Source organism: Acinonyx jubatus, chromosome D2 (assembly GCF_027475565.1).
Source record: "Acinonyx jubatus isolate Ajub_Pintada_27869175 chromosome D2, VMU_Ajub_asm_v1.0, whole genome shotgun sequence".
NCBI lineage: Eukaryota > Metazoa > Chordata > Mammalia > Carnivora > Felidae > Acinonyx > Acinonyx jubatus.
Genome location: NC_069393.1, coordinates 67,963,113 through 67,990,837, shown reverse-complemented (window position 1 = coordinate 67,990,837; position 27,725 = coordinate 67,963,113). Strand labels below are relative to the sequence as shown.

At 37.3% G+C, this 27,725-nt stretch overlaps 1 protein-coding gene across 11 annotated transcripts in view; it reads right to left on the bottom strand.

Moving 5' to 3' along the window:
• Positions 1 to 27,725, bottom strand: part of VTI1A (vesicle transport through interaction with t-SNAREs 1A) — a 348,766-nt gene that overhangs the window by 237,579 nt on the left and 83,462 nt on the right. For 8 of the 11 annotated variants that reach the window (XM_027063066.2, XM_053206829.1, XM_027063063.2 and 5 more), the window contains exons 5-6: positions 26,470 to 26,490; positions 21,620 to 21,704 (exon numbers count right to left, since the gene is read on the bottom strand). In XM_027063066.2, coding sequence (XP_026918867.1) covers positions 21,620 to 21,704; positions 26,470 to 26,490 — 106 coding nt within the window. The remainder of the gene's footprint in view (positions 1 to 21,619; positions 21,705 to 26,469; positions 26,491 to 27,725) is intronic. The other 3 variants (XM_027063068.2, XM_027063064.2, XM_053206827.1) reach the window with 1 other exon arrangement.

The window sequence follows — 27,725 nt, the reverse complement described above, 5'->3', positions numbered from 1 at the left end:
TAATGTTGAATTATTTCAGGGTTTATCTTTATAAGCATTAAACGAGAGATGGTTATGTGCTCTGCTCATCACATAATAAAGGGGAAAACTGAGGTTTCCATAATGACAAAGCCACTATTAGCAAATGTCCCTTGGTCCAACCATTTCCTCCTATACTCCTTGTTTCAGGATTTCAGTGAAACAAACATACGTTTGAACTCATGGTAAGTCAACATGATCATACTGCAACTGAATTTTTGCTATTAATTTCGTAGCCTAAAAGCAATTACCAAAGTGAACTTATGAAAGTATAACTGGTAAATAGTAGAGAAAAACAAAGCTTAACAACTAAAGTATGCAGTCAGTGAAAAAGGGAATCCAGATTCATTATTGGCTTAAAATCTTTACCACCAAATGCTTATTAACAGGTATATACCAGCTGCGTGGTGGACTAACTTAAATAGGGTATACTTTTCTTAATTATCACTTTGCTGAGTAAAATGTAAAATGTTTTTTTTTTTAATGCACAAAATGGTCTTTTGGAGAGAACTACTTGAAAGTATTAAGAATTTCAATGCAATTGAGTGACAGATACAGCCAACTCCTAAGATGCCACAAAGCCACAGTATATCTCCTTAAAAGTGGTCTGGGAAGAGGCTATGATTATTGCAATGCTAAAGGTTACAGGGGAATTTTTGGAAATAAGCACTTTTCTTTGAAATAAAGAAATACAGCTGCCCAATTCTTTCAGTCACTCAAAAAAAAAAAAAATGTCCCTCAGGAAGCTTACATTCTTCTGGAGCAGATGAGAAAAAGTGAGTTATGGATTATCCTGATTTACTATCAATGCTATGAGGGAAGGGTCTGATAAGATATGAGGACAAAGCTGCTTTCAATGGAGTGGTCAGTAGAATCTTCTCTGAAAAAGTAACATTAAGCTAGAAACCTAAGCAATGAGAAGGAGCTTATACAGAACAGAGAGACACCGTGTCCGACGTGAATGTATCAATATATATTTTTAAAAAGGTATTTCTGGAAAGTTGCATGTTAACTATTATAAAAAAAATCAGTGAGCATTCTAAAGACTTTATTGAGGGGCGCCTGGGTGGCCCAGTCAGTTAGATGTCCGACTCCAGCTCAGGTCATGATCTCACAGTTCGTGGGTTCGGGCCCCGTGTTGGGCTCTGTGCTGACAGCTCAGAGCCTGGAGCCTGCTTCAGATTCTGTGTCTCCCTCTCTCTCTGCCCCTCCCCCACTCACACTCTGTCTCTCTGTCTCTCTCGCTCGCTCTCTCAAAAATAAAGATTAAAAAAATAAAGACTATTGATATTAATATAAACCCTGTAATAAAACGTCTTAAGGCAAAGGATCCTGAATGGAAAATCTATGTATATTAAAACATAGCTATGTCTAATCTTTCCAACAATTAGGAAGGCACTTCAAGACCACATACTCTCTGGAACAGGCTCATCATGGCCAATTACCCCCGTCTGGGTCAGTAGAGAACCAGTGACAATGTAGTTTTTACTATCTCACATGTCTTAAATGCTGGACACATTTTTCTAGGTACCCATGAGCACATTCACACACACATGCATGGCACACACACTTATGTAACAGTGTGTCCACCCTGGCTAATCAGTATTCTGTGAAATGGAATACCTTTTCCACTTCAGACACTATTACTAGTCCTGTCTTCATCTACTCAAATTTTTGTTTTTCTCATAGGACACCCAATAGAGGTCTCCAAGTCTGGGGAGCGTGGATGCCTCTCTGTTCTGTGACAAGCAACATCTAGAATGGCTGGGTGGATCTGTGTGTACTGAATTCACATTTTATTGAAATGAGCACCAGTCTTTCCTAAGAGGGCTGCCTGATTGGTTAGTAGAAAACGGATGGAATGAAGGGAAGAATAGTTGATAAAGAGATAATCCACTGTGCCACCGTGGCCATGCAGGATTGCGGCACCGGGGGGGGGGGGGTGCATGCAGGGTGAGGGGGAGAAGAGGAAGGGCTCCTTTCTGTTGTTGCATTTGAAGTGGGAAGGAGGCCTGCAGTGAGCAAACTTCAGATGTGAAGAACAAAAGGCCAGGTTTTCCCCCTACACCATCGCTCTACCTTTTTCTCAACACTGACTAGATGATGAGGTCTCAAGCTGAAGCCCTACAGAATTCCATTTTGACAGCCTATATTCATTAGTCAAGTTTATCTTCCAGATATATAAGGCAAGGCAGTCATTATTCTGTATAAAACAATTAAATGAAGCAACGCTGCCCATCCATATTTGGGGAGCATTTTGAAGTATCTCCGCTCTTTACAAATGAATCGGGGTACACTGGTATATCCAATAGATGTTACCTGCTCATGCAAAATCTTAAATCATTAAAAAAACTAAATAAAACTTGTGGTTGATAAACATTAATATCACGTCGGTCAATTTAACATTTTTTTCCTGCTCCTCTAAAGGAATAATTTGGAGAGGAAGGTAGTTCCTAAGCTGATGGTGGATCTGAGGATGCCAGTTACGGGAGCACTTAAGCGCCCATTGGCACAGCAAGATTCAAAGCCCTGGTAGGCTTCAAAGAAACACTTTTTTTTTCTTCTTCTAGAACTCTTTGCTTTCTAGTAAAGCTGCAACCACAATGTTCTCTCTCTTAATGCCACCATAAAAAATCAAAACACTTTAAAACAAATTGATGTACTCTTTAATACAGTCATCACATCATCACAGGACCCTTGCACCCTGCATGGCGACAACCGTGGGGATGCATACCACACATCTCTCTCTTTGTTGCCTGCTTCAATGCTTAAAGAAAAATGGAGAGAGAGTGTGTGTCTCTCAATTGAGATATGGGCACCTTTGATTGACAAGACCTAATCAGCTTATCTCCACACTAATAAAGTTGGGGCCTGTGGAGCTGGTCTATGCCCAGCACCGAGTGAACTTTTCCGAGCCAAAGCCTCACGGGCCAGGTCTCAGGCTCTGCTTCTCGAAACTGGTACAGATCAGTTCTTAATGGGCTATTTTCATCTTGATAAACCTCCACAGTCTTCATTCATGATGGCATTAGACTCCATTTAGCTGGATGAATTGCCTAAAGTAATGGTTACATGATAAGCCTATAAGTATTTATATACACTGAATCAATAAACTATCTCTTCCAAGCTGCCAATGGGAAGGAAAAAGTAACTTCTGAATTATTATTAATTTTTTTAGGTTACTATTTATTGAAGGGAGTGGCCTTTTTTTTGTTTTTTAAATTAAAAGGTGACAGGATCCTATGCACATCAGGATCCCTTTAATAATTTCTGCTGTATAATATTATTAGATGTTCAATTCCTTGGCATGAAGCCAAAATGGTGACCCAGCCATAATCTGTCTCTACCACTCTGGTATCCTGTATCCTGTGACACCAACTTGCTCATATCAGACACCCACTCAACATGTCTTGACTAACTGGTGGAAAAGAAGAGCATAAGGCCAGAGGGGGGGACGGTGGTGAACACACATGGTCATGTACACACACATATTGTCTTCTCCAAGGTTCCTTGGCCAAGTCTCTTTCAAACCAAGGACCTTCCACATAATTTAAGAACAATATCTTTGTGCTTACCTGTTTGTAATTGCTATGTGAAGGCCAGACCCAAGAGTTGAGGTACAAGTCAAGTTATTAAAGGACCAGATCCTTTTTCAATTACACAATAAAGATCTGGAGCAGAAGTTCCTCTTTACATGTGCCAAGCTGAGAGTGTAATATGCCATGTGTATTTTCATCTTAAATTTTATATGCAGTTATCTAAAGAGAGAAAGGCTCACTGGATAAAGCAAGCTTTATAGAAAGAACTCCAGTAATGGAGACTTTTTGAAATGATAACAATTTCTCAAGTATGAAAAAATATATACATACACACATATATATGTACATATATATACACACATATATAAATTTGTCCCTCTCACCATGTATAAATGGTCCTGAAAACCATTCTGGAATGCTGCTTTCAAACTGCAATCTACCTTAAGTATTATACTCACCTGTATAAAATGAGACCATTTTAAACATATCCCCAAATGAAGTTTTCTACAGTTATACAAAATCTTGAGCCATGTTTTTCATTCAGATTGTGGTCTTCATGCTGTAATTGCTTTATACAAAATCCACTCCAGTCTTATCACTCAATATTATCTTTACTGCTGAACATCGGAAGATAATTTTGCAATAAAATTTAATTTACAGAGCTTATTTTCCACTAATCTCCTAGCAGAGGAAGACTGAAACACGCCAAAGTACACACTCCAAGCTATGACCCTGATAGCATTTTTTTATTTCTGGAATAGTAGGACCCTAAACATATCGATTTTATCATATTGAAATGCTGGCATATTTTAATTGTCATAACTTATATCTTAGAAAAGGAAATACAACAGGCTATTAGGAACACATATGAAAATAAGCCTCTTCAAGTGATAAAGTTCCCCTGGGGAAAGCTCTTTTTCCATAATAAAGGAAATACTTAATATAAAAATATGGGGCTGGTAAAGGTATTTTATTTCAAACTATTAATATGCCAGCGATGGTCAACGGTATTTGAGATTTTTAAATAAAAAATTAAACCAGCTAGCAATAAATAGGGACCAGGAATCAAGATTTAGTTTTCTGTGTAAAATGACAAAGGCAGGTTTGTCGCCTCTAAGGCTCGTTCCAGCTCTAAAATTTAAAAATTTAAAGGTACAGATGCCATGCAAACTTTAGAAGAGTAAATTAATAGTTGAAAGTCGACTTCTACTGGCCATTTGGCCTCTATTTATCATTAATGTCCTAGAAAGCCTTCATCTTTTGAATAAAGCTTTTTTTTTTTTCAAAAAAAAAATACAGTATTGAGAACTCCATGACAATGAACCAATATCACAAAAGAGAGTAAGATAGAAGCCCATCCTGTTGCTGAAAAATGAAATAGCTTCCTTTTTTGTACTGGTGCAAAATACTGAAAGGATCCTCTTTAAAACTAAAATTCTTCACAAAAATGGTTACATAGGTTTTTTAAAAAAGATTAATGATCATTAATGAGTTGAGAGATTAGTGCTTTAAGCCTGGACTACCCCTTCCTAAACCAGATTTAAATCTCTCTGCCTCGTTTTAAAGCTGTATCATAACAAGGCCAAAGTGATACTGAATCATTTATGAGGTTTTTAGAGTTGAAATATCAGAGTCATATATGTGCAGAAGTATTGTTCTGACATTTGAATTTCAGCAATAGGCAATTCTGAGACATTTCAAGTTATGCAAAACTTGACATTTCCATGTTAATATACAAAACAATGATGATGTGAAAAGTCACTTCTCTACCAATACTTAAAACTTAAACACTTAATAAAACTTTAGAAGCACGGGCCTCTAAAATTCAAACCCACACATGAAGTACTTGCCTAAAAGCTTTTAATGTTTATGCACATAAAAAGTACCTGCTGAACATTCATCTGCACTGATCTTTTTTATTTACACATGGAAAAGGGAAAAACATCATTAATTGCTTTTCAGACCACTTACTTCCAATTTACCTTTTTTTCATTTCTCCTAAATACACGTCAGAATATTCCTGTCATGAGCTATACATCATTTAAATTGTTTCTCGAGTGTTAAAAACTACATTAAATAAAATACAATTAAAAGTATATTTCACTTTCCTGAACAGCATGAATCTCAGCCAGCTGTAGTTTTATAAGAAACTGAAATGAACTACTCACAAATGACCACCATACCCAATGATTATCTTCTTAAACAACAAAATTAAAATGTTTTGACAAGATGATCTCTTGGTAGAAATGCTAAAGACATTTTTTTTTTAAAGGTTGAAATAAGTAGGGTAATAATGAAGAACAAAATGTATAACATTTTCAAGCTGCAAATTAACAAGCAGATATTGACTTTTCTTTGAGGTCAATAACAACTCTTATTGATCCAAAAAGTTAATACCTACTAAGGTCAATATAAGATCTCAAGGGTCAAACAAATCTGGATTCGAACTCCCACTTCCTTTCACATATAAATACTGCTGAAATGGGTACAACTGTGTTCAGAGATACAAGGAAATCATCACTATGATGCCAGAATAAACCAAAGAAGTAGGCCAAAAAAGTTAAGAATATAGTTTTAAAAGTCAGTTACTATAGAATTTTCAGAGACATTGACCTTTAGATGTAAATTCTAGTATTACACAATTTGGGCAGTTACATATGGAGAAACAAAAAAATAGAAAATTAGGTTTTTACAAGCATCTTGCCTCTTCATGGTATTCACAAATAGAATCTCTCTTTTTCTCTCTCTTGCTGTTATGTTTTGAGAGATTATGATGAAATAATCTTTCAAGAATAGGTTTTAGGCACTTTTATACACAGATAAAATTCTTTTTTAATTTTAAAATTAAACAGTAATATTTTGGGAAATTCAGAAATGGGAAACTTATCTATAATGTTAATATTCTTACAAAGTTATTTCTATTGTCCTCATATAGTCTGTTTTACTCTTCTAAACTGAAAGAGAAAAAAAAATATTGACCATCATTCTTCTAATAAGTAAAATAGTCTACTCCTTCTTACACATCATAAAAAGGGCCCATGAGGCTGAACCACATGAACACTGGGACCATGTGCCCATACAATGTATCTAGTATTTCCTGGTGTTGTAAGATGAAGTAATTTATTAGTCTGATCTTTTTGATAGCCAAATAAAAGTTCACATCGTTCTTTTCGGAATGACTTAGAGGCACCAAGGGAGGAAGAGCGAAGAAAGAAAGAGGAAGTATCCATTACTAGGGCATTTCCAGTGCCAAAACCTGAGCAAGATGCTTTCGACAGACATGGGTCCTGTCAGTTACTGGGGAAGCCCAATTATTGACAGTGGTGACATAAAAGTTAGGAAGGAGAAGCCAGGTCTGCAGCAGTGACAAGATCACACTGTGGATATTTAGCAAATATGGAGACTGCTCTGATCGCAACGTACTTAAAAAAAAAAAGCTTATTTTAGAACAGTTTTAGATTTGTGGAAAAATTAGGTTAGTACGGAGAATTCCCATATATTTAATACCCACTTTTTCCTATTATCAATACCTTACATTACCGTAGTACCTTTGTCACCGTTAGTGAGCTAATATTGCCAGCTAATGTCCCTACTTTATTCATATTTCCTTAATTTACATCTAATGTCCTCAGACATTTGTCTGATGTTTCAGGATACCAGGATCCATCCCAGGATACCATATTACATTTAGTCACCGTCTCCTTAGGTTCCTCTCGGCTGTGACGTTTTGCAGTGTTCTTGAAGCACATACTTTAGAAATGGTATAAATAAATTTGCTGACTTGTATCTATTGTCAACACTCTAGATGAAAACACATGTAGCGGAATTATCTTTTGTTACAGATCTAAGGAATATAAATTTGAGAAGTGAATAGCGATAAATGCCTGCTAGAAAAGAAAGCAAATGATATTGACTCTTTCCTGGGTCTATTCACAGAACATAGATAAGAGAAAGTTTCATTTGTCAGAAATCCTAGATTACATCCACTGACCTGACCCATAAGCCCTCTACTCCTTCACCTTGCCCCATTGTTTTCTACCAGCCAGGGCTTTTTAACTGATTGATTATGAGGCAGTAAAGTGGGCAAGGAATAAATGATACGGCAGGAGAGGAAGCTGTCCACGTGCATTCGTACGAAGTTGTGACTGGAAGGTGGTTGTCCATTTGGAACCAGGGGTCCTATTCCCCTCACATCCGGGTGACACCATCCAACCAGTCCTTGCCAGCGAAACGCATGCAGAACCAACATGCGTCGCTTGCTGCCGACGGAGGTGGGAAAGTGGGTGGGCCTCCTCCACGCTGGCTTTGCCCGGTCGCTGGCAAAACCTCAGGACTCCGAAGCCTCCGTGCAGGGCAGAGCCACGAAGCGGGAGAACCCTCGATTTCTGAATCGCCACCTGAAAGGCTGTCTGCCCACTAGGAACACTTGCGCTGGACTGTTCGAAGCAGTGAGCAACATGCTTGACTGCAGCCGGCCGCTCGGGAACCTGGGGTTTACTTGTCACAGCAGCTGGTGCTACCCTGCAAAGCAGCACAAATGGCAACTACCATTTCTGAGCACCTATGGTGGACTTAACAGGCAATGGGTGTTTTGTACAGTTTGCCTCATTTAAGTCTCACAGCAACCTCCACGTAGAAGACCTGCAGAAGTTTTATGTGTTAGGAAACGGAGGCTAGACAAGTCTAAGGAACTTGCCCAAGGTCTCCCAGTTATTATGCGGTAACCAAGACTTGAACTTGTCTAGTTACAAAGCTCCACGAACATTCCAGTTTGCTTCACTACAGGTGAAAGACAGGTGATCTGACTTGGCTCTTGGATTAAAAAGTAATTCTTATGCATTTTATATGCATAGATTTTTTTTTTTAGCCGCAAAGGAGAGCAAACATTATACATGTGGTCACCCTACTTTTTGTGTGTTAGATACGAAGTCCTGTTTTATAAAGGGTGGGTGTGAGACGATTAGTTTGCTTGAATTTGTTAGCATTTTCCATATAACCAAGACGCTGTTATACAAAAATGCCGAAGAGAAAGATACATTTTGCCTTTGTAACCTGCTGATACTCTTACGGTGTTTAATTTGAGCAGAGTCCAGGAACTCAGGGAAGGCACGAAAGAGCTGTTCCTCCATGCGGTATACAGTTAACAAAGGAGAGAACAGAAAGACTGACTTGTTCTCACAACAGTATGAATTTAAAGAACTATATGGGGTGTGTATTCTACAGGAAGCCCGAGGAGGAAGAAAAATGAAACATTATACCTTGCACACAGCAATAAAAATGAGGGGACTCATTGTAGTAAGAAAATTCACAGCTGGCGGGCGATATCAGTGAGGCAATAGATACTTGGTCCATCTTCAAGCTTACCTTTTAGGGTCATAGTGTTTTAAAAAAAGGTCTCCTTTTTATATTAACAAAGTCACTCCAGTCAATCTCTTTAACTCATCCCACATGAAAAATCTGGATGACTTTGTAAAAGTTCTGTGCTTACACCAGGGAGAAAAACTGGTGCATCCTTTAAAGTTGTGCAGCTTTCTTATTATGAGAGTTTTGTTTGTTTGTTTAGAGAATAGGTCCGGGTCTGAATCATCCACAAGTCTGTCCAGAGCATTGAACAGTATAGATAATTATAGAGAATTTATAGATATGTTAATGAGGAAGAGGGACGCAAAAAACATTGATTCCTTCATGAAACCAAATGAAACTTAATATCCACTCTGGTTGGTAAAAATAGATAGCATTTGGGGAAGTATCCAGGGGAACAGTCAACTCAGTCTGAACCAAAATTTCCATTCTGGATAAATTAATTTATCAATTGATTCAATGAGATAACAGATGTAAAAAGAGTCTGAAAATTTCAAAGTCAATTATACAGTGTTACTCTTTTTTTTTTTAATTTTTTTTTTAATGTTTTATTTATTTTTGAGACAGGGAGAGACAGAGCATGAACGGGGGAGGGTCAGAGGGAGAGGGAGACACAGAATCCGAAACAGGCTCCAGGCTCTGAGCTGTCAGCACAGAGCCCGACGCGGGGCTCGAACTCACGGACAGTGAGATCGTGACCTGAGCCGAAGTCGGACGCTTAACCAACTGAGCCACCCAGGCGCCCCTACAGTGTTACTCTTAATATGAGCATTATTTTCAGCACATAATAACAAAGTATTTAAAAATTACAAAATTGGGTTAACAATGACCCAAGTTTATAATTTAGAGCATTAAAAACCTCCATATTATATTAAAAAAAAATAATTACACATCTATTAAAATGGATGGGGTAACTGGGAAGGTTACTCTGAAATAATAAAAAGTTTGAGGGAAAATGTTTTCAAAACAAATGTTACCACTTTCAAGTATACTTAATAACTAAGGTGAACGTTAGATACGCCATAGGACACACTCTGGAAATTCTCACAAGCCAGGGTATTTGCCCAAAGCCTGATTTTGCTCATGCTTTACCCATTTCTCCTTCCTCCTTCTGTATTTATTCCATAAGGTCCATCTCTCCCAAGTCTTTCCCTGACACGATGAAATGGACTTAAATTACTTCCTGCATCTTGCTTTGAAAACACGAATCATGCTTATTATGGGGATTTAGAGCTATGTATTTCCCTGGTAGATATTTTGCGAAGATATTCCAGCTTATTACAGAAACTTACTATTCTAAGTGCTTAGGACAGTGCCGCGGTCTGTTCCTTTCTAAATTATATAAAATCTGTTTTCCCTTTCAGGCGGGTTGAATATCTACCCTACCCTATTCCCATATACAAATTTTGCTAATAATATTAATTGAAGTCAGTATTTTCTTGCTATTTCAGAGATCAGCTTAGCTCAGTCCAGGGCTAATGAACCCTGACTCTAACTTCTTAGGGCCCAATAATTGTTTTCTGAATAAATGTTAGGGCTCTGCTGTGCTCTTTTCGAGTGCCGCATATTGCAAAGAGCATTGAAAGTGGATATAAACAAAAAGAAGGGCCCCTGGGTGGCCCAGTCAGTTAAGCGTTTGTCTGGCTTTTGGTTTTGGCTCAGGTCACGATCTCACAGATCATGAGTTCGAGCCCCACGTCGGGCTCTGCACTGACAGTGTGGAGCCTGCTTGGGATTCTCTCTCTCCCTCTCTCTCTCTGCCCCTCCCAGGCTCATGCTTACACACATGCTCTTTCTCTCTCTCAAAACAAATACATAAACTTAAAACAAAAAGAAATTGGAAATGCAGAAAACTAGCTCCATTTTAAAGGCATATTTTATGTGGACATAAATATCCACCTTTTAATGTGGATCAGGACCTTAGGCAATCAATTGTGATGAGACTACCAACATGGAGGATAATGGCAGGATTACTCAACAACCCGCTTATTTTTCCTGCAAAAGGGACAGTCTTCAAAAAACTTCCTCGTCTGGCTTTAGGGTGGTTTCGTCTCTCTAAATAAATAGATATTTATTTAACTATGACTTAGAGTTTATACCTCAAGATGCAAAAGGGCAGCACAGTGCCATACATGAATGGTGACCCACCATGACAGTCTCTTTGATAATGACTTTAGCTGGAAAAATATATTCTTCAATAAGAAAATTATTTTTTAATGTTGACTTTGTTCTCTTTCGGCGATGCTGGAAAACATTGTAGCCCAACAGGAAATACAGGCAAAAGCTTCAAATGTAGAGCACACACACACAAAAAACATTTTTAAAGCTCATGCCCATCAAGTTTTCCACTTGATATAAGTCGTACACAAAGTCCTAGTCCAATGTGAACCCATGCTGTGAAAATTCTGTAGCACCCCCCTCAGAAAATTCTGTTAAATACATAAACACTGCTGAAAAGAAAACTTCTGGGCACTAGAAGTCAGACTCAAAGGGAAAATAAACCTGATTAAAAAAAATCCCAAGGAAAGTTATATAAGTACAGTGCAACAAGGTCATAAGCTTAACGGTCCTCACTGTAATATTTGAAAGTAAATTGGCATTTTAGCGATCTGCTTTGGTCGTCATTCTTTTTCTCAACTCAACAGAGATGCAACAGAATAAGAATGGCTTCACGTGTCATCTTACAAACCAAATGGAAAAGTTATAGGCATTACGGGGTAAGACACCTTTAAAAATGAGTATAATACTTTTTAATGGATTAAAAATGAACACTATGAATTCACTTGGACCACCTAAGGAGAAGGTTCTCCAAATAGGGTATAAATGACATCCTTTTCTTAACCACTATGGAGCTCACCAATATTTCAGAGAACCTCACAAAGCAAATTTAAGCGTAACTCGAAAATATTCTTCAAGAGCTTCACCCAAATGACAACTTCCCCTGTTCTTTTCAGAGCAGAACCACAGCTTTTTGAGATGTTGGACTTTAACAGGGTTGTAATTATAAAGTAAGTGATAATGGCACATTAAAAGTGATTATTTTACCACTGGGTAGACTGCTTAAAAACTTGCAGGACGTGGTCAAGTAATTCCTATCAGCATTAAAAAAAAAAAATGCGTGTTCAAGCAAAGGGATCTTGAAGATTCTGAGGGTGTAACCACATACTCCAACAACCAAAACAATGAATTTCTTTTTCTTTTTTTAATTTTTTTTTAACGTTTATTTATTTTTGAGACAGAGAGAGACAGAGCATGAACGGGGGAGGGGCAGAGAGAGAGGGAGACACAGAATCGGAAGCAGGCTCCAGGCTCTGAGCCATCAGCCCAGAGCCTGACGCGGGGCTCAAACTCACGGACCGCGAGATCGTGACCTGAGCTGAAGTTGGACGCCCAACCGACTGAGCCACCCAGGCGCCCCAAAACAATGAATTTCTAGCGATAATTTTTTTCTGTCAAAAAGTAAAATATTTCTATAGAAAAGTATTTTCCCTAAAATATTTTTGGGGATAAAGTAGATGGTTAATATCAATCCAAATTTATAATCCCATTTTCTGTTCCTATATTATAGAACAACATACAGTGTTAATTTCATACTGTTGCAATAGTATGGACATGGGAGTGCCTTTCTGAATTCCAATCTGTGCCTACACAAAATTACTTAAATTAAAAAATCTGAATCAGTCTTTATAGGTATAACATCATCTATTCAGATAACCCAGGACTGGGATATCTTGTCTTTCTAGTTCTGCATCCCTGAAGCATCTGATACTCTCAGCAGAGCTCAATGAAATCCTGTTAAAAATGTGAAATACAATGTGCACCTTCTTTTATATAATGTATATCATTCCCACTAAAATTACAGAATCAGAAATTTATTCTTCTACCAACTGATAACAGCTCCAAGAGCAAGAAACTTACAGTTAATACTTTTTGGATCTACTTTCCAAGAAGTCTTATAAATGACTTACCAGTAAATGGAGACAGAGACAGAAAAAGAAAAACTTTCTTATATTTTGTGCAGGAGATATTAACTCAGTTTCAAGCTAGCTTACAACTTCAAAAATAGTTTTATGTATTACTTTGTATTATTGTGCATTGTTTTATCCATCAATCTTTTCTGTAGATGATAAATTAATATATTTGATGATCTGTGTTTTTGAATATAATTATTACACTGTACCCAGCAATGAACACTCAAAAGATTTCTTGAAGAGAATAAGGGAGGAAAAGAGGAAGGAGAAAAGAGAAGAAAGAGGTTAATAATAACAATGAGGAACAGGTAGAAGATTAAGAAAATGTCAGGAGACATGAAAAAGAAAACCCTGAAATGATAAAGAAAAGGGCTACCTTCAGTTTTATAAAAAAAACTTTGTTTCGATAGATACTTCCAAGACTGATTAAAATTTCAAAATGAGGGGGTGCCTGGGTGGCTCAGTCGGTTAAGCATCCGACTGGCTCAGGTCATGATCTCATGGTTCATGAGTTCTAGCCCCACGTAGGGCCCCATGCTGACAGCTCAAAGCCTGGAGCCTGCTTTGGATTCTGTCTTCCTCTCTCTCTTCCCCTCCCCCACTCACACTCTGTCTCTGTCTCTGTCTCTCTCTCAAATAAATAAACATTAAAAATTTTTTAAAAGTTCAAAATGAATTCTACAGTGAGTTGATTAAAATAATAGTAATAATAATAAGGGAAATTGAAAGACAGTATTAAGAACCAAAAGACAGAATGTGATAAAACTGGAGTATTGTGGACTTCTACTTCATAATCCTCCTATAACTCCTTGAAACTCTCTGGAAAACTCCATCAGTAGTTCAGTCAAGACTCTGAGACAATCAAAGATGCAAAGGAAGGGACTGCATATCTCAAATGCATTTGTTCTGATTCTTTTAAAAGTTCTGAACACGAAACACATTTGGTTTGATTTTTAAAAGGTAAGCTGATACTTGATTGATTGCTTTTCTTGTATGAACTCAAAAAAAGATGTAGGCAAAGTAGACAAAAGTGGTGTACACAGCTTATCTTAGTCTCATGAAAATGCTATAATTCTAAGAATTATTTGTTTCCCAGAAGAAAAAAAAAAGTGCTCCATATGTTTCTCTGCCTTACTCTATTAGGACAAATATATTCAGATTTTGATGAGGGAAAATCATAAAAAGCAAAAATAACCTGAAAATATCATGTAAAACAGGTCTGTGGAAGTATAGCCCTAAAATGGGGACTATCTGCAGCTTAAAATTAGGTAAGTATTACATAGTTTTGAAATAAAATCTATTTTTTTAATTAAAAAAATATTTGCAAGGGGTATAAACTTTGGAAAAAGGGCACAGACCGTCAGCTACAAAGTGGATATGGCTCGAAGATCTACCAATGGTGACCACAGTTGATGGTACTGTATTATATAACCGGAACTTGCTTTTTTTATATATATGTAGAGAGAGAGGAGGTAAGGAGGGAGACAAATATGTGAGGATGTGTTAATTAACTAGATGGTGAGAATCCTTTCACAAGAGAGAGAGAAAGAGAGCAAGTGAGAGAAAGAAAGAGACAACAAGAATCCTCATAGAAAAGAACTAGGACTCCAAGAAAACCCTCGAACAGAAATGGAAGAATCTCCTGTGTCACTTCTACAACAAATATGGCCTGCATAGAAAATATGTATTTTATGAAAAGAACTTATAATACGTGAACATTGGTAGTACACTTACGCAGAACATCTATCTTTGCATTTCCCTGATAAAACAAGACACACAGGAAATTGCGATGAATATACCATTTGTTTAAAAATGATGTAAGTAGTGTTAGGGGCGCCCGGGTGGCTCAGTCGGTTGAGCGTCCGACTTCAGCTCAGGTCATGATCCCGCGGTCTGTGAGTCTGAGCCCCGCCTCGGGCTCTGTGCCGATAGCTCGGAGCCTGGAGCCCGTTTCGGATTCTGTGTCTCCCTCTCTCTCTGACCCTCCCCCGTTCGTGCTCTGTCTCTCTCTGTCTCAAAACAATAAATAAACACTAAAACAAATCATTTAAAATAAAAAAAAATAAAATAAAAATAATGTAAGTAGTGTTAAATATAGGGAAAAATGTATTTTGAGAAAAATAAAGTGTCATAATGAGTCTCTTTTGGGTTAGTGGATAGGTTACTAGCTGTTCTAGTTGCCAAGGAATGCCTGTTCGTATTTTCCTAAACAAAGTAAGATAAAGAATTATTACAGCTCCTCAGCAAGACCCTCATATACAATGCCACCAATATCAACAGACACTACCATATGTATTACTCCATAGGAAGTGTAGGTGTTAACTAGACATAGCTATCTGCCTAAATTTTTCCACGCAGGTTTAGATATACATGATCTACACATGTATGTGAGATTCAACGACATGGCTATTATCCAGTTCAAGCAGGCACAGACTAAACGCTAACACTGGTAAGTGGACATCTAACTTAATTCTGAGGTGCACAAGTGTCTTGGCTCATCGTGTTAAAATGTAGATTCTGATTCAGTAGGTCTGAAATGGGACCCAAGATCCTGCGTTTCTAACAAGCTCCCAGGGGCTGTTGCTGGTTCTGAGCCCCACTTTGGGTAGTAAAGAACTGATACATTTCCTCTTGAGACTATACAAGATTAAGCTAAGAGATAATGTATGTTTATATTCAGAACCTACCTAAAGTGAAGATTTCTAGAGGAAAAAGGACCCATACTTTTGTGAGATAATTTTAAACATCTTTCTACATACATTATTTCATTTATGCCTTGTGTAAGCTCTAGGAAATAGGTATCATTATCATCTTTTTTCAAATAAAATATCATCAGAAACTTGGTTTCAAGTTCAGATTTATAATTGCAGTGTCCACCACCAATAGCACAATGGACTAGCCATTGTATGTGCTGAAGCCCACCCAAGTCCAAGAACTAGTAAGTCTCCATTTGAGGGGACGTGGTATCCTTAAGAAGGAATCTTTGGGATCTTATGCCAATTGTTAAGGAAGTTAATGACAGATTTCAAGCTACTTGCCCCTGAATGGCTTTTAAAATGACTTATAATTTCTCCCATATCTTTACCATCAAATCCTTCTATTCATTTCAATTAGTAAAAGAACCATATCTGGGATTACTGTAAACATTTCCTAACATGTCTCCTTGTTTCCATTCCTTTGCCACTCGACCCCTACAATCCCTGTTTTCTACAATTCAGATCAGGCCACTTGTCTGCTGAAAGCTCTCCAATGACATCACACTCTAAGAGTCAAATTCAGGGTTCCTTCCCATGCCCTGGGGCCCCACAGATTCTGCACCCCATCTGGCTCTGACCTAATCACGTACCATGACTGCTTGCCTACTTTGAGGCAGCCATCTTGGTCTTCTGTTGCCTGGACATCCCAAACATCTTCTCATTTTAGAGTCTTTGTGTTTGCTTTGCCCTCTTGGGATCCTCTGCCCCAAGTCTGCTTATTGATGGCACCTTTGTACTGTTCAAGACTCGGCTTACAACGCATCTCTCTGGGAAGTCTTTCCTGACTAGACAGCCTAAGATAGCCTTCATCAGTTACTCTTCAGTACCTTGCTTCATTTTGCCACTATCTGAAATGTACTAGTCCATTCATTTATCAGTTCAACAAAATGCCTGAATCATTCTGCCCCCAAACCCTGTCTCCATACATAAGTTGCCTGGGAACAGGGATCTTGGCTATCTTGATGCTACTGTGTCCTCAGCACATGACACACAGTATTCAATAGTTTTAGAACACGTTATGTGAAAGGGAACTTAATAGATGTGAGAACATGACATATTTGGACTACAACAGATCACTTTGGAAAATCTAGGTATGTGGGACCCATTCGTATCTAAGTGTGGTCTATTGGTTAAGAGCATGGAATCAGACAGTCTGACTGTACTATTTCCTAGCTTGATTATAAGTGTGGGCAAATAACTTAACCTCTCTGTACCTGTTTTTTTATCTGTAAAATGAGAAAAGAGTAATGACTGCATAGGGTTGTGGTGAGGATTAAAGAGATAACGAAGGCAGAAGACTGAGAAAGAAAACATTGCATTATTTCTACGTATATCCAATCACTAGTCCATGGTGGGGAACCTGCAGGGACCTGAAGGGAGGATGGAGTACCTTTTCTTCACAGCAGAAGACTGGCAAAAGTAGAGCACCTTGTAAGGAGATCAATGACCAAATGGAACACCAGAGCTGGGTGGCTTGCTGTGGCTCCCGGCTGAAGCTACTCAGGGATGGCAAGAGCAAGGTTAATAACTGGTACAGCCTACTCTTCAAAGATGTGAGGTTACTAACTGTAGGAAGACACTCTCATGGTTCCGGAGACGTACTGGCAGGTGCACTTGGGCCCATTTAAGGTACAGGGTGGGATAGTCATGACTATCTCCAACTATCTGCTTACCTATTGAAAGGAAAGAGTGAGCCTTGCATTTCTGCCCTTGTGTAATTTCTCGTTCAACCTATTTTGTTTATTAACCATACAGTGTCCATTAGTTTTGTGCCTGTTGTAATTCTGGGATAATTTACTGCAAAGGAAAGAAAAATCATATTTTCAGACTAAAGGGCAGATGACTCAGAGTTTTAAGTCCCCGACCTCAAACAAAATGGTTATCTCCACAGCTAAGAGGCATACTTGATTACTAGCAGGAAATGAAAAAAGGAAGAGTCCCTTTTTATTCACAGATTTTAGGACAAGAACTTATAAGAAATGTCAAACCAAGTCAAGCCAATGGCTCATACAACCACCATGGTGTTTCATCTTTGATGGTCACTCTTAAGGTAGTTTGTTAATGAGTCTGATAACTGTCCCTCTTGGTATTAGTCTTAGACTAACATGTCCTACCATCAGCTCTTTAGTTTAATATCATTTACTCTCCCATCTGCCTCTTTTCTAAATAGAGCTGTTCGATTAACTTGTAATCTCATAAATTTTCTCAAAAAGGAAGGGATCCATGAAAGAAACTTGATTGGTATTAAACTCAATATATATCAAGGTATAAACGGCACTTAGAAATAATCATGTACTTTTTCTCAGACCAAATGCATTCTGGACATGTGTTCCTCTGCTGAGTAGCTGTTCTTAAAGTCACAATAACTGCCAATTTGACAAAATAAATGATTCAAGAACTGTAGGAGATGAGTTTCATTATTTGCTAGGAGGATACTAGTGGTCAAATTAATATGCTTTCCATTCTATTTACATATAATTGATCATATATAATAATCGAACTTTCTCTTACGATATTTGCCAATAATAGTCATCAAGTTAATGAATAGAAAAGTTTACAGATTTTTGTTGAAATCTCTTGCCAATAATTTTGAAAGATGACCACTTTTGCTGACAGTAACATATAAAAATGATGACTTTTACAGAGATCTCGTTACTTTCTAAGAACCTGAATATATATGATCTCATTTTACTTTATAACAACCTTCTGGGATTCATAGAATCTGGTGTCAGGTTTCCATTTTACAAATACAAAAACATGCACAGAGAAGTTAAGTGATTTCTCAAAGTCACAGAGCTGATTAATTACCAGCCCAAATGATGGAGTTGTTCCCTCTTTCTCCAATTCAGCCGATCAGACAATAGTTCCTAGATTTTGTGGAAAAGTAAAATTTCTAAAAACATTTCAGAGGACCCAAATAGCATTGCCACTTTTGTTATTTTTCTGGGTAGGGAGAAAATAAATATATAACTTCCACCTACTATTTATATCACATCATAAAACTAGCCTGTCTTTTATCACCCCAAAATAGAAAAAACATCATCTGAGAAAAAGTGTAGTGCTTTAAATTAATAAAATCTGCCTTATGAGAAAATCACCACTTTGTAATTTTTTTCTCATTTTGCTGTGGCCTGGTGAAAACTCCTGTTGTGGTCAAAGAACTACTAGACCAATACTTGGAAACCATTCCCCTCTTCTCTGCTCTTCCAAGTCATACTAGCTTTTCTACTGCTTTTCCTCCTTGCATTTCACAGTCTTTAAGAAAAAGAAACCAATACATGCTAAAAGTTTTTCCTTTTGAAAGACACTGTTCTACCAATACTATAACAAAATGATCAGCATCATAAATTTACATCACAAGCAAAACACAAAACTGCTGGCTGACTAGGCCTGACCAGGCTGAGGGCTACATGGGAAGCAGCAAATGCAGAAAGAACATGGCGCCCATCACAATGACTTTTTCCTCACATTACTTTAGGAAGATGCAAGGACAGGACAAAGGCTTTGTGCCTGCCTTTGTGCCTGCTTTCTCATTTCTCACTCCACTTTCAAACTCAAGAAAATGAATTATCGCGATGACTCTTATCTAGGCAAAGGCTGTACCATATCTGTCATTACCCACAAAGCCCACCCTGGTCCTCCTCCCAGACTTGGTTTTATAGTCTGCAAGAACTTCCCAAGCATTATATGACAAATAGATACCTAATTTTACAAAACTTTATAATCTACCATTGTATTCTACCAAAAAGTCCAAGGGGATGGAGGTAGGTTTTGGGGATACTCTTAAAGTGACCTTCTTCCATGTTGACTACATTGATAAGCTGATGTGAATGTTGTATTTTAGCACACATCAAAAGGAATCACCATCAAATTCCATTCAATCTTATCATCTTGATCAATGTATGATCCTCTAGTATCTGTGATCTTCTTTGATAACTTCCTTAAGCTTTGGGATGGAAGTACATGAATGGTATAGTGAAAGAGAAAAGGTAGCCCAATCAGACAAATCAAGCCCTGTGATCAAGTGTCAAAGCAAGAATATGCCCAACCCAACCCAGTCCCATGTGGAAAGAGACTCACCAATGGGATGTTTTGTCAAAGAAAGTCCTTAGATGTTCAGAATGCATAGGGATACCTTCCCCAAAGATGTCAAAGTAACAATTTTTAAAAATTCCTTAAATGTATACAAATTTTAACCACAATAAAATTTTTTTCTGCGAATAAAGTGCCTGTATATCATCAAATGACTACAAATTAATATAACATTTATATTTGTATAGTTTTATGAGTTTTATGTTATATAAAACATTTTCACATATGGGATCATATCTTAGGATTTTTTTGTTTTGCTTTGCTTTAGAGAGAGAGTGTGCAAGTGGTGGGGAGGGCAGAAAGGGGGGTGGTAGAGGGAGAGGGAGAGAATCTTAAGCAGGCTCCACGCCAAGTGCGGCCCAACATGGGGCTGCATCTCACAATCCTGAGATGGTGACCTGTTCTGAAATCAAGAGTTGGACGCTTAACCAACTGAGCCATCCAGGCACCCCTTATTTCTTAGGAATGTTCTGAGACATATAATATTATTTCCATTTTACTGAAGTAGATACTGAGACTACGAGGTTATGAGAGTTGCTCAAGGTCACACACACAAGAGCTAGAACCAGTCTGGTCCTTTGACCTCACCTTCAGGGCTCTTTCTGTTATTGACATTCTTCACCAGGGCAGTCACTTCTAAAGTTGAGCCCAAGGACAAAAGGAACAAGTGAAAGGTGGTTTTTATTCCAATCAGGGCAGAAAGCCAATCTATTAATAATGTTAGAAAGAAGGGCTGCCCCACTGTTAATGAATCTGGAAGGGTTACAGTTTTTTTTTAGTATTCTCACCATTACTATAATGCCAATGCCATTTGTTTTGTTCTGATTCAGTTCCGTAGACCTCATCACATAGTAATAAGCCAATATAGGATAGCCATGAACCCAGGTCAAGAAAAAACACCAGCCATTCACAAAAACAAATCTTTGGAATTATTTTCATTATACCTGCTCTTCTAAAATAAACATTTTCATAACACTAAATGTAAAATATCAATGGAATTATTATTAATCACATATTTTTGGGGCTTACATACTAGCCAAGAGATATCCAAACTATGCAAAATAAATTCTACACAATATATATTTCACAAAACAAAACAGATAGCTAAGTTATAAGAAATGGATGACTTTGCAGGGGTTAACAGATATTTATTTACTGTACAAAAAAACACAGTCATTGCATGAAACATTTATAATAAAAAAGCCTGTCTATTTTAAGTAGACAAGTCTTAGAAGTCAAATTCGTGCCGCATTTTCTGAAATTAATAACTAGTGTTAACACAAACCAAAAGTTTGGACAGTATTAACTAATGCTAATAAGATTCCCATGAACATTAGCCTCGTTGCTCACTATGGCTTTTCTTTTCCCACATCTGATTATGATTTAAAAAAAAAAACAAACGAAACAGGATCATTAGGAATCATTTTCAACACCGGGACAAGAAAGCAAGGTAAGCTAGATTTTGTTACTGCTTTTGCCCCTAGTTCGCATGATTTAGACTGATTAAAATGTTAATTTTTACATATGTGAATGAATGTAAAGGGGCAAACAACTGGAGGCCGCACCGTGCGCCAGCAATCATTGCGGGTGGGTAAACTGACAACATGTAACTGCATATTAAGACAAATGTAGAATTTAGACAAAGTATTCCATCTCTTTTCAGATGTATACTTTTAAACCTCAGGAACTGTTTTCGGTAGATGTCATGCCTTTTAACTTGAAAAAAGATAAGCGCAAATAAGCTCCCAATTGTCTCTCCAATATGTAAACCACATCTCGGGCTGCTGTCTCTGCTACTCCTTTGAAGTTTCCCTGAAATGTCATGTGTTGTGAAGACTGCTGTGCATAAGCAAGACAATTTGCTCACTCTCAGAATTCTTACCGGTTTCCACTGCTATTTGGTATCCAGCCTCTAGTCTCCGAGATGACCTTTCCAGCCTCTCTGTGTTATCGAGCAGATGTGCCCTCTGAAAAAGAAAAAGGGAAAAAAATCAGACGGTCGTCTACAATGTTCTTTTTTTGCCTTAAAAAAAATTTAATGCCTTCCTATGCTCTAACATTTCGGGGGGGGGGGAGTCACTAGCCATTATAGATAATTTTTAGCAAATCTCCTATGGGCAGATTTCCAATCAATCATGTATGGACTATCCGCTTTTTTGTTTTAAAAGGCAGGCTCATATTGTATGTGGCCACATGAATCTTTTTCCCAAACACTGAGAAATGTACGAAGATAAGGGCCAACTGGATCTTTCCTATTTCAGCAGAGTAGACGCATGAGGCTCTCGCATAGATAGATTTATGATGCCTATTTTGTATTTATTTTTTATAAAATGCAATCATTTAAAAAACTCATTTGTTCTTTTGATTCCTGCAGATAGTAATTTTTAAAGAGAAACTTTATTTTTAAGAGAATGCTGCCCTTCCCCTCTCCCCGCCCCCCACCTGCCCATTTGGGAAGTGTAGCAAGATGCCATATAGAATATTCGCTATTAAAACAGAATATTAAATGCTGTTCTAGTTTTAAGACAACTTGGGGTAACCACCAAGAAACAAGAGAAGCATGTTTCTCCATGCACAGATACTCAAGAATGTGGATTTATTTCCAAATATATGACACTGGATTGAAGGTGGACTTTTGACACCTACTGTTTTAGACTGTGAACTAAAAGGATAATAATTATATATATTCTTTTATATTGGAGGGGATAATGAGAGGATTTCCCCCAAATTCTCAACTTCTCAACTTTCTTTTCTGTATTGAGGCTGTTTTGTTTTGTTTTTTAACCATAACGATCAGCCACTAGATCTATTCAGTTGACCAACAGATTTATAAACTAATCATGGCTGTGAATAAGTAAGAATATACGCACGCACATGAATGTGTGTGTGTGTGTACAGATGCACATATGTCTGGACACTTAGAAACATATGAATATGTGTATCTGTACATTTCTGTGTGTCCATGCGTACAAGTATTTGTATAAATTAGTACTTTTCCCCATCAAATCAGTTTTGGTATCTGGTCAAACAGAAAGAAAAAATGCAACCACAACTCCTATAACTTTGTGTTGTTGACAGATGTCATTTAAAATCGAAGAAATGCTTTCTAATAATAATAAAAAAGGAGGTGCCACACGTATTATCTGAGTGGCTGTCGAGCGAAACGATCTACCTTGCTCTAATGAGCCCCCATGGATCGTGGAGATGCAAGCTGTATTGACATGCACACTTAAGCTAATACACCTAGACCAGTGCCTCCAAGCTCTAGCAGCCAGGGATGCTGACAGAATATCTCGCTTCCATCTTCAAAGAAAGGAAGTGATTAGTATGTTATCATTACCATTCAAAACGTGATTTCCTTATTCCCTCCCGGCATAGGTGACACATCTGAGATGCGGCCAGACGTTGGAGGCAGCTAAAGCCACATCAAAGCTTTCCTTGAAATTTTTTTGGGGGGAAGGGCCTGGGGGGGGCAGGGGGAGGAAGAATCATTAAAACAATGCATTTAGAACAGAGAGATAGGACCTGATGTGAAGGTCAGGAAAGCTGCAACAACAGTCTACAATAATTAATACAGTTGTCTAATATACAGTGGAGAAATTAAGAGAAAAGCTGCCCCTCCCTCTGCAAAAAAAAAAAAAAAAAACTAAATAAATAAAAGGGAGGAAGGAAAGAATGCTTATATCATGAAAATGCTAAATCACTAAAGGCTGTAATTGAGAAAAAGAAAAGCAGGGGAGCTCTCTGTGTTTGGCATATATGACTATCTTTAAAGAAAATTAAACACTTCACTCAGCTTGTCAAAAATAGCTTTCTTCCTCCTAATTTTCCCTGCATGCAGGTTTTGGGCATAGGGATTGTTCTTCCCTTCTCTGAATATTGTTTTCTACCTTAACAAAGGACTTAATTTCAAACTGGTAATTCTCTAAAACGATACCAGATTTGTGAAATCAAGAGTAAATGTGAATTTTAATTCAGAATAACAGAACAAAAGTTTTTGGCTCATTTTCATATTGGATGAAATCCCTAAATTAAAAGAGAACATTTAGCCGCTGCAAATTAAAAAACAAAAAAACAAAAAACAAAACCCAAAGATCAGTACTGGAAATGGACAGTCTAACTATATGATAATAGATAATACAAGAAAGAAAGCATTTAAATGTAAGATGATTCTTGGAATTCCACGAAAAGGAGACAAAACAGATTATGAAGTGTATGGCTCTAATGAGGAGCAAATTTCTAAAAGAACTTAAAAAAAATGCATATTCCTAAATCATGGAAGTAACTCTTCTTCAGGACAGTTCAATTTTATCGGAGTAAATCTGCACACAAGAGGACTACCAGTTTACCAGCAGCTTTCCAGCAGGACCTCACTTTGTATTTTGGAACCTCTTCACTTAAGTCAAGCTAAAATCAAGTTCTTGTAACAGCTGTGCTATTTACATTGTTCCCTTAGTTGTGCATTGCCCCGGTCTCTGAAAATGAAAGGAAATACACTACAGTAGCAGCTGATGCTTTCAACTTGCCCCCACACTCCATCCCAAACTCATTCTCTCACCCTCTCCTCAGCCCTTTCAAAGCAGGTAAGTGAAGCTGTGCAGGAGCTTCAGACAGAGCTCAGCTCGCGTGAGGAGCTGCGCAGCGTGGAGAGCTGGAGATTCAGGATTCAGACGGAGGGCTCGGCACGGCCAACATCACTTCTGCTCCCCGTGCACACCAGCCTGCCTTCAAGCACGCTCAGTCCCCAGAACTGAGCCGGAAAAGAGCATCACAAGGAAGGGATGGGGGCATACTCTGTTTCCAAACACAACAAAACGTCCTATTTTGAAACAGATGAGTGCTTGTCTTCTCAGGAGAAGTATAAGGGGGAAATCTGGGGTACACTCGCTGATTACTATTAGAATCCTGACTGAGAAACAATCATCTCTTGAGCAAACCATGTATCAGTGCACCGTCATCATCCTAATCTATTTTACAAATATCGATGCTACATCCATATCAAAGACTGGTAAAAGAATATTCCAGAGTATATTATTCTATTGGTTGAATGACCTCATTCTTCCAGGTACAATTCCATTCCAGGTTACAGTTTTGGAAACACGCAGTCCAGAACTGTTATTGACAAAACAGTTGCTATAGGCACAAACAAAAGAATTAAGCCATAAAATGATAGAATGTGTTTTAAAAGAAGTGCAGACATGACGTTTTCAGCTTTTAGAATTAAGATTTCTATGTCCACACAATTCAGCTTAACAAAAATAAATCTGTCAAAAATGCTGATTGTAATAAAGCACAATACTTTATTAATTATATTCACTAAATTCAGGGGCAAGAGCTTTGTGTAGTTTCTTCACCAGAGATTTTTCAAGTCTATTGTTAGTTCCATTAAGATCTGAAAATTCGGATTCTTCACCTAAGCATGGGCATATGCAAATACACACAAGCAGGTATTCTGTCTTGCAAAAAAATAATGTTGAGTATCACTCACCTCAAGAAAAATCTCATATATCAAAACTGCAATTGATTATATTCATTTAGTATATACATCTGCTTCCATAAAACACACAAGAAGGTTGGAAGGTAAGGGTTTTATACATTTTCACCTTTTAATTTTTTTATCAGTATTGCTTTTACTAAGAGATGACAGCACTAATGCATCTTAAATCAGAAGAGTTGTTGAAAACCACTGTCCACAGCCTCTCATTTAGCATTCATATCACCTACAGAATGATGACATACCAATAAAAAAAAATTCTAGGAAAATCCAAATCAATGCAGTCAATCTAAACTCAAAAATAATTCACAGTCCTCCTTAGAAGCAATCAGACAACTTTTAAATTGCAAAATGGGCCATTATCTTCTGCCCTAGTATAAAAGTAACAAAACTCAACGTCACTAAGTAAAAAAAATATAACTGCTTTTACCTGTGGAAAAAAAGTATATTTATTACATATTTATTAAGTTTGGCCTAATTAAAAACAAACAAACAAAAACAAGACCAGAATCATTCAGCATCCCTCAACGATACTGGGATAAAATTATAAACATTGCTGTTAATATTTGCTGGGCCACAAGTAGGTCTGGAGCTGCATTATAATACAGACCGGCAACTCAGAAAAATGAGAACTCACGTGGGTGCTATTTCCTACAAAAAGGAAAGTGTTTAACAATGAGGAGAGCTTTGGCTATTCTTAAGAATCTGTGTACACAGACTAGTAGAGCATTTATAACATATGTGTGTTTCCCTAAAAGGAAAACAGATTCATGGTATCTTGTGTTGGACCTAAGAATCTTGGGTGAGGGAAAAGGGTATATTTAAAAAGAGTTTTCAGTAAATTGGAATGTCAGAAAAAAAACATTTTAATCATATTGACTTCTTTGAGAAATCAATACAAATAAAACAAATCTGAAGTCAGTTGACATTAAAACCACACTTAGGTATAAGTTTTAAGATAGCCCTTTATTTTTTTCCTCCCTTTTTTGGCCTTTAAAATATGAATTTTCTCCAGATACCAAGCAACAACAATGATCACTGTCCTAAGCATGATTAGAGTTTACTTGTTTTTTAACAGATAGTCAGCAAAGAACATTTCTAACAGTATAATCAATACTTTTGCTATGTGTAAATTTTCCTGGAAAAAATGAACCCAAAGATCTTACTTCAGATTTAGAAATTCAATTTTATAGGGAAAAGCAGAATTAAAAAAAAAAAGCAAGCTAGGAAGTACTCACCTCTTCACGTAATTTTATCAACTGCAACATGAATGCACAAAAAAAAAAAAAAAAGATAAAAAGGAAAGAAATGGCAGGAAAGAAAGATCAGTTGTGTGACAGGATACAGAATTAACATTGACAATTTATCTGTTTACATGTTTAGCATTTAAAAATCACAGACAAACACATTAAAAGAACCTAAACAGAGACTACATGCAGAGTTTTTTGAACGAATAAAGATCACTTTCTCACACTGTCACATTAAACAAAGAGAATAGTGTGAAATTCTCTTTTAAAGTACATCTAAGACACCATCATGAAATAAAGGGGAACGACTTCATAGAAGTCTATATTATAAAGAAAGAAAACAAGTTTACTGTTCCTCTCTTCTAAGAATGTACCACTGAAGAGGTTTTGTATATACAAGTTTTCAGGATGTTTCTCTATTTTGAATCTTGACAACTGATTTCAGATTTTCTGTACAAATAAAAATGATTAATAGTTCATGCTTTTGTCCCAATAAATATGTAAAACAAATAATTATGTTAGTTAATATCATAGATGGGCCCACTCTAGTAATACGATTGTATTTGGAGGTGACATTATTTTAACTGAGAATAAAGCATGCCGGGAGAGATAATATTTAGGACATAGTATCAGAAAATATTTCACTATCCTTAGAAATACTGTGTATATCTGAGTTGATTTCTAGGGTTTGTTTTGCTTAAGAGGCTACTGCAATCACATGGTGGTTTTCTATTTTTTTAGTTTTTGAAGTTTCTTCATTTTTCCATTTTCTTCATCTTGTAAACTGGGCCATCTTAAAGCCATGTTGTTTGTTACTGCAGTGTGTTCTCACTGAAGTCAAACCAGAAAAACCACTCTTTACGTGCTAATAAATTCCCTGGGATAAGGTTTTAATTCTCCTTTGTAGGAGATTTTTTATTTGCCTTCAATCTAACAGATAACACAAGTTACTTTAACTCTTTAGAAGCTAGAAAATGGACACAACCATGTATCTGACTCATTTGTGTGTGTGTGTATGTGTGTGCTGGGGGTGTGGGTGTATTTCACAGTATTCTAAATCAAATATCGTATAGTTGAGATGACTGCCATAGTTTCCGCGATGAAGAGAAACTGAAACCGATGTTATGAAAGGCTATAAACCACATTCTAGGTCTAAAATTTGCATCCTCGGCAATTCAAGTCTACAACGGATAATTTCTAAGCATCCAAATATCTGTAACATCTGTTACAACACTTGACATATACAG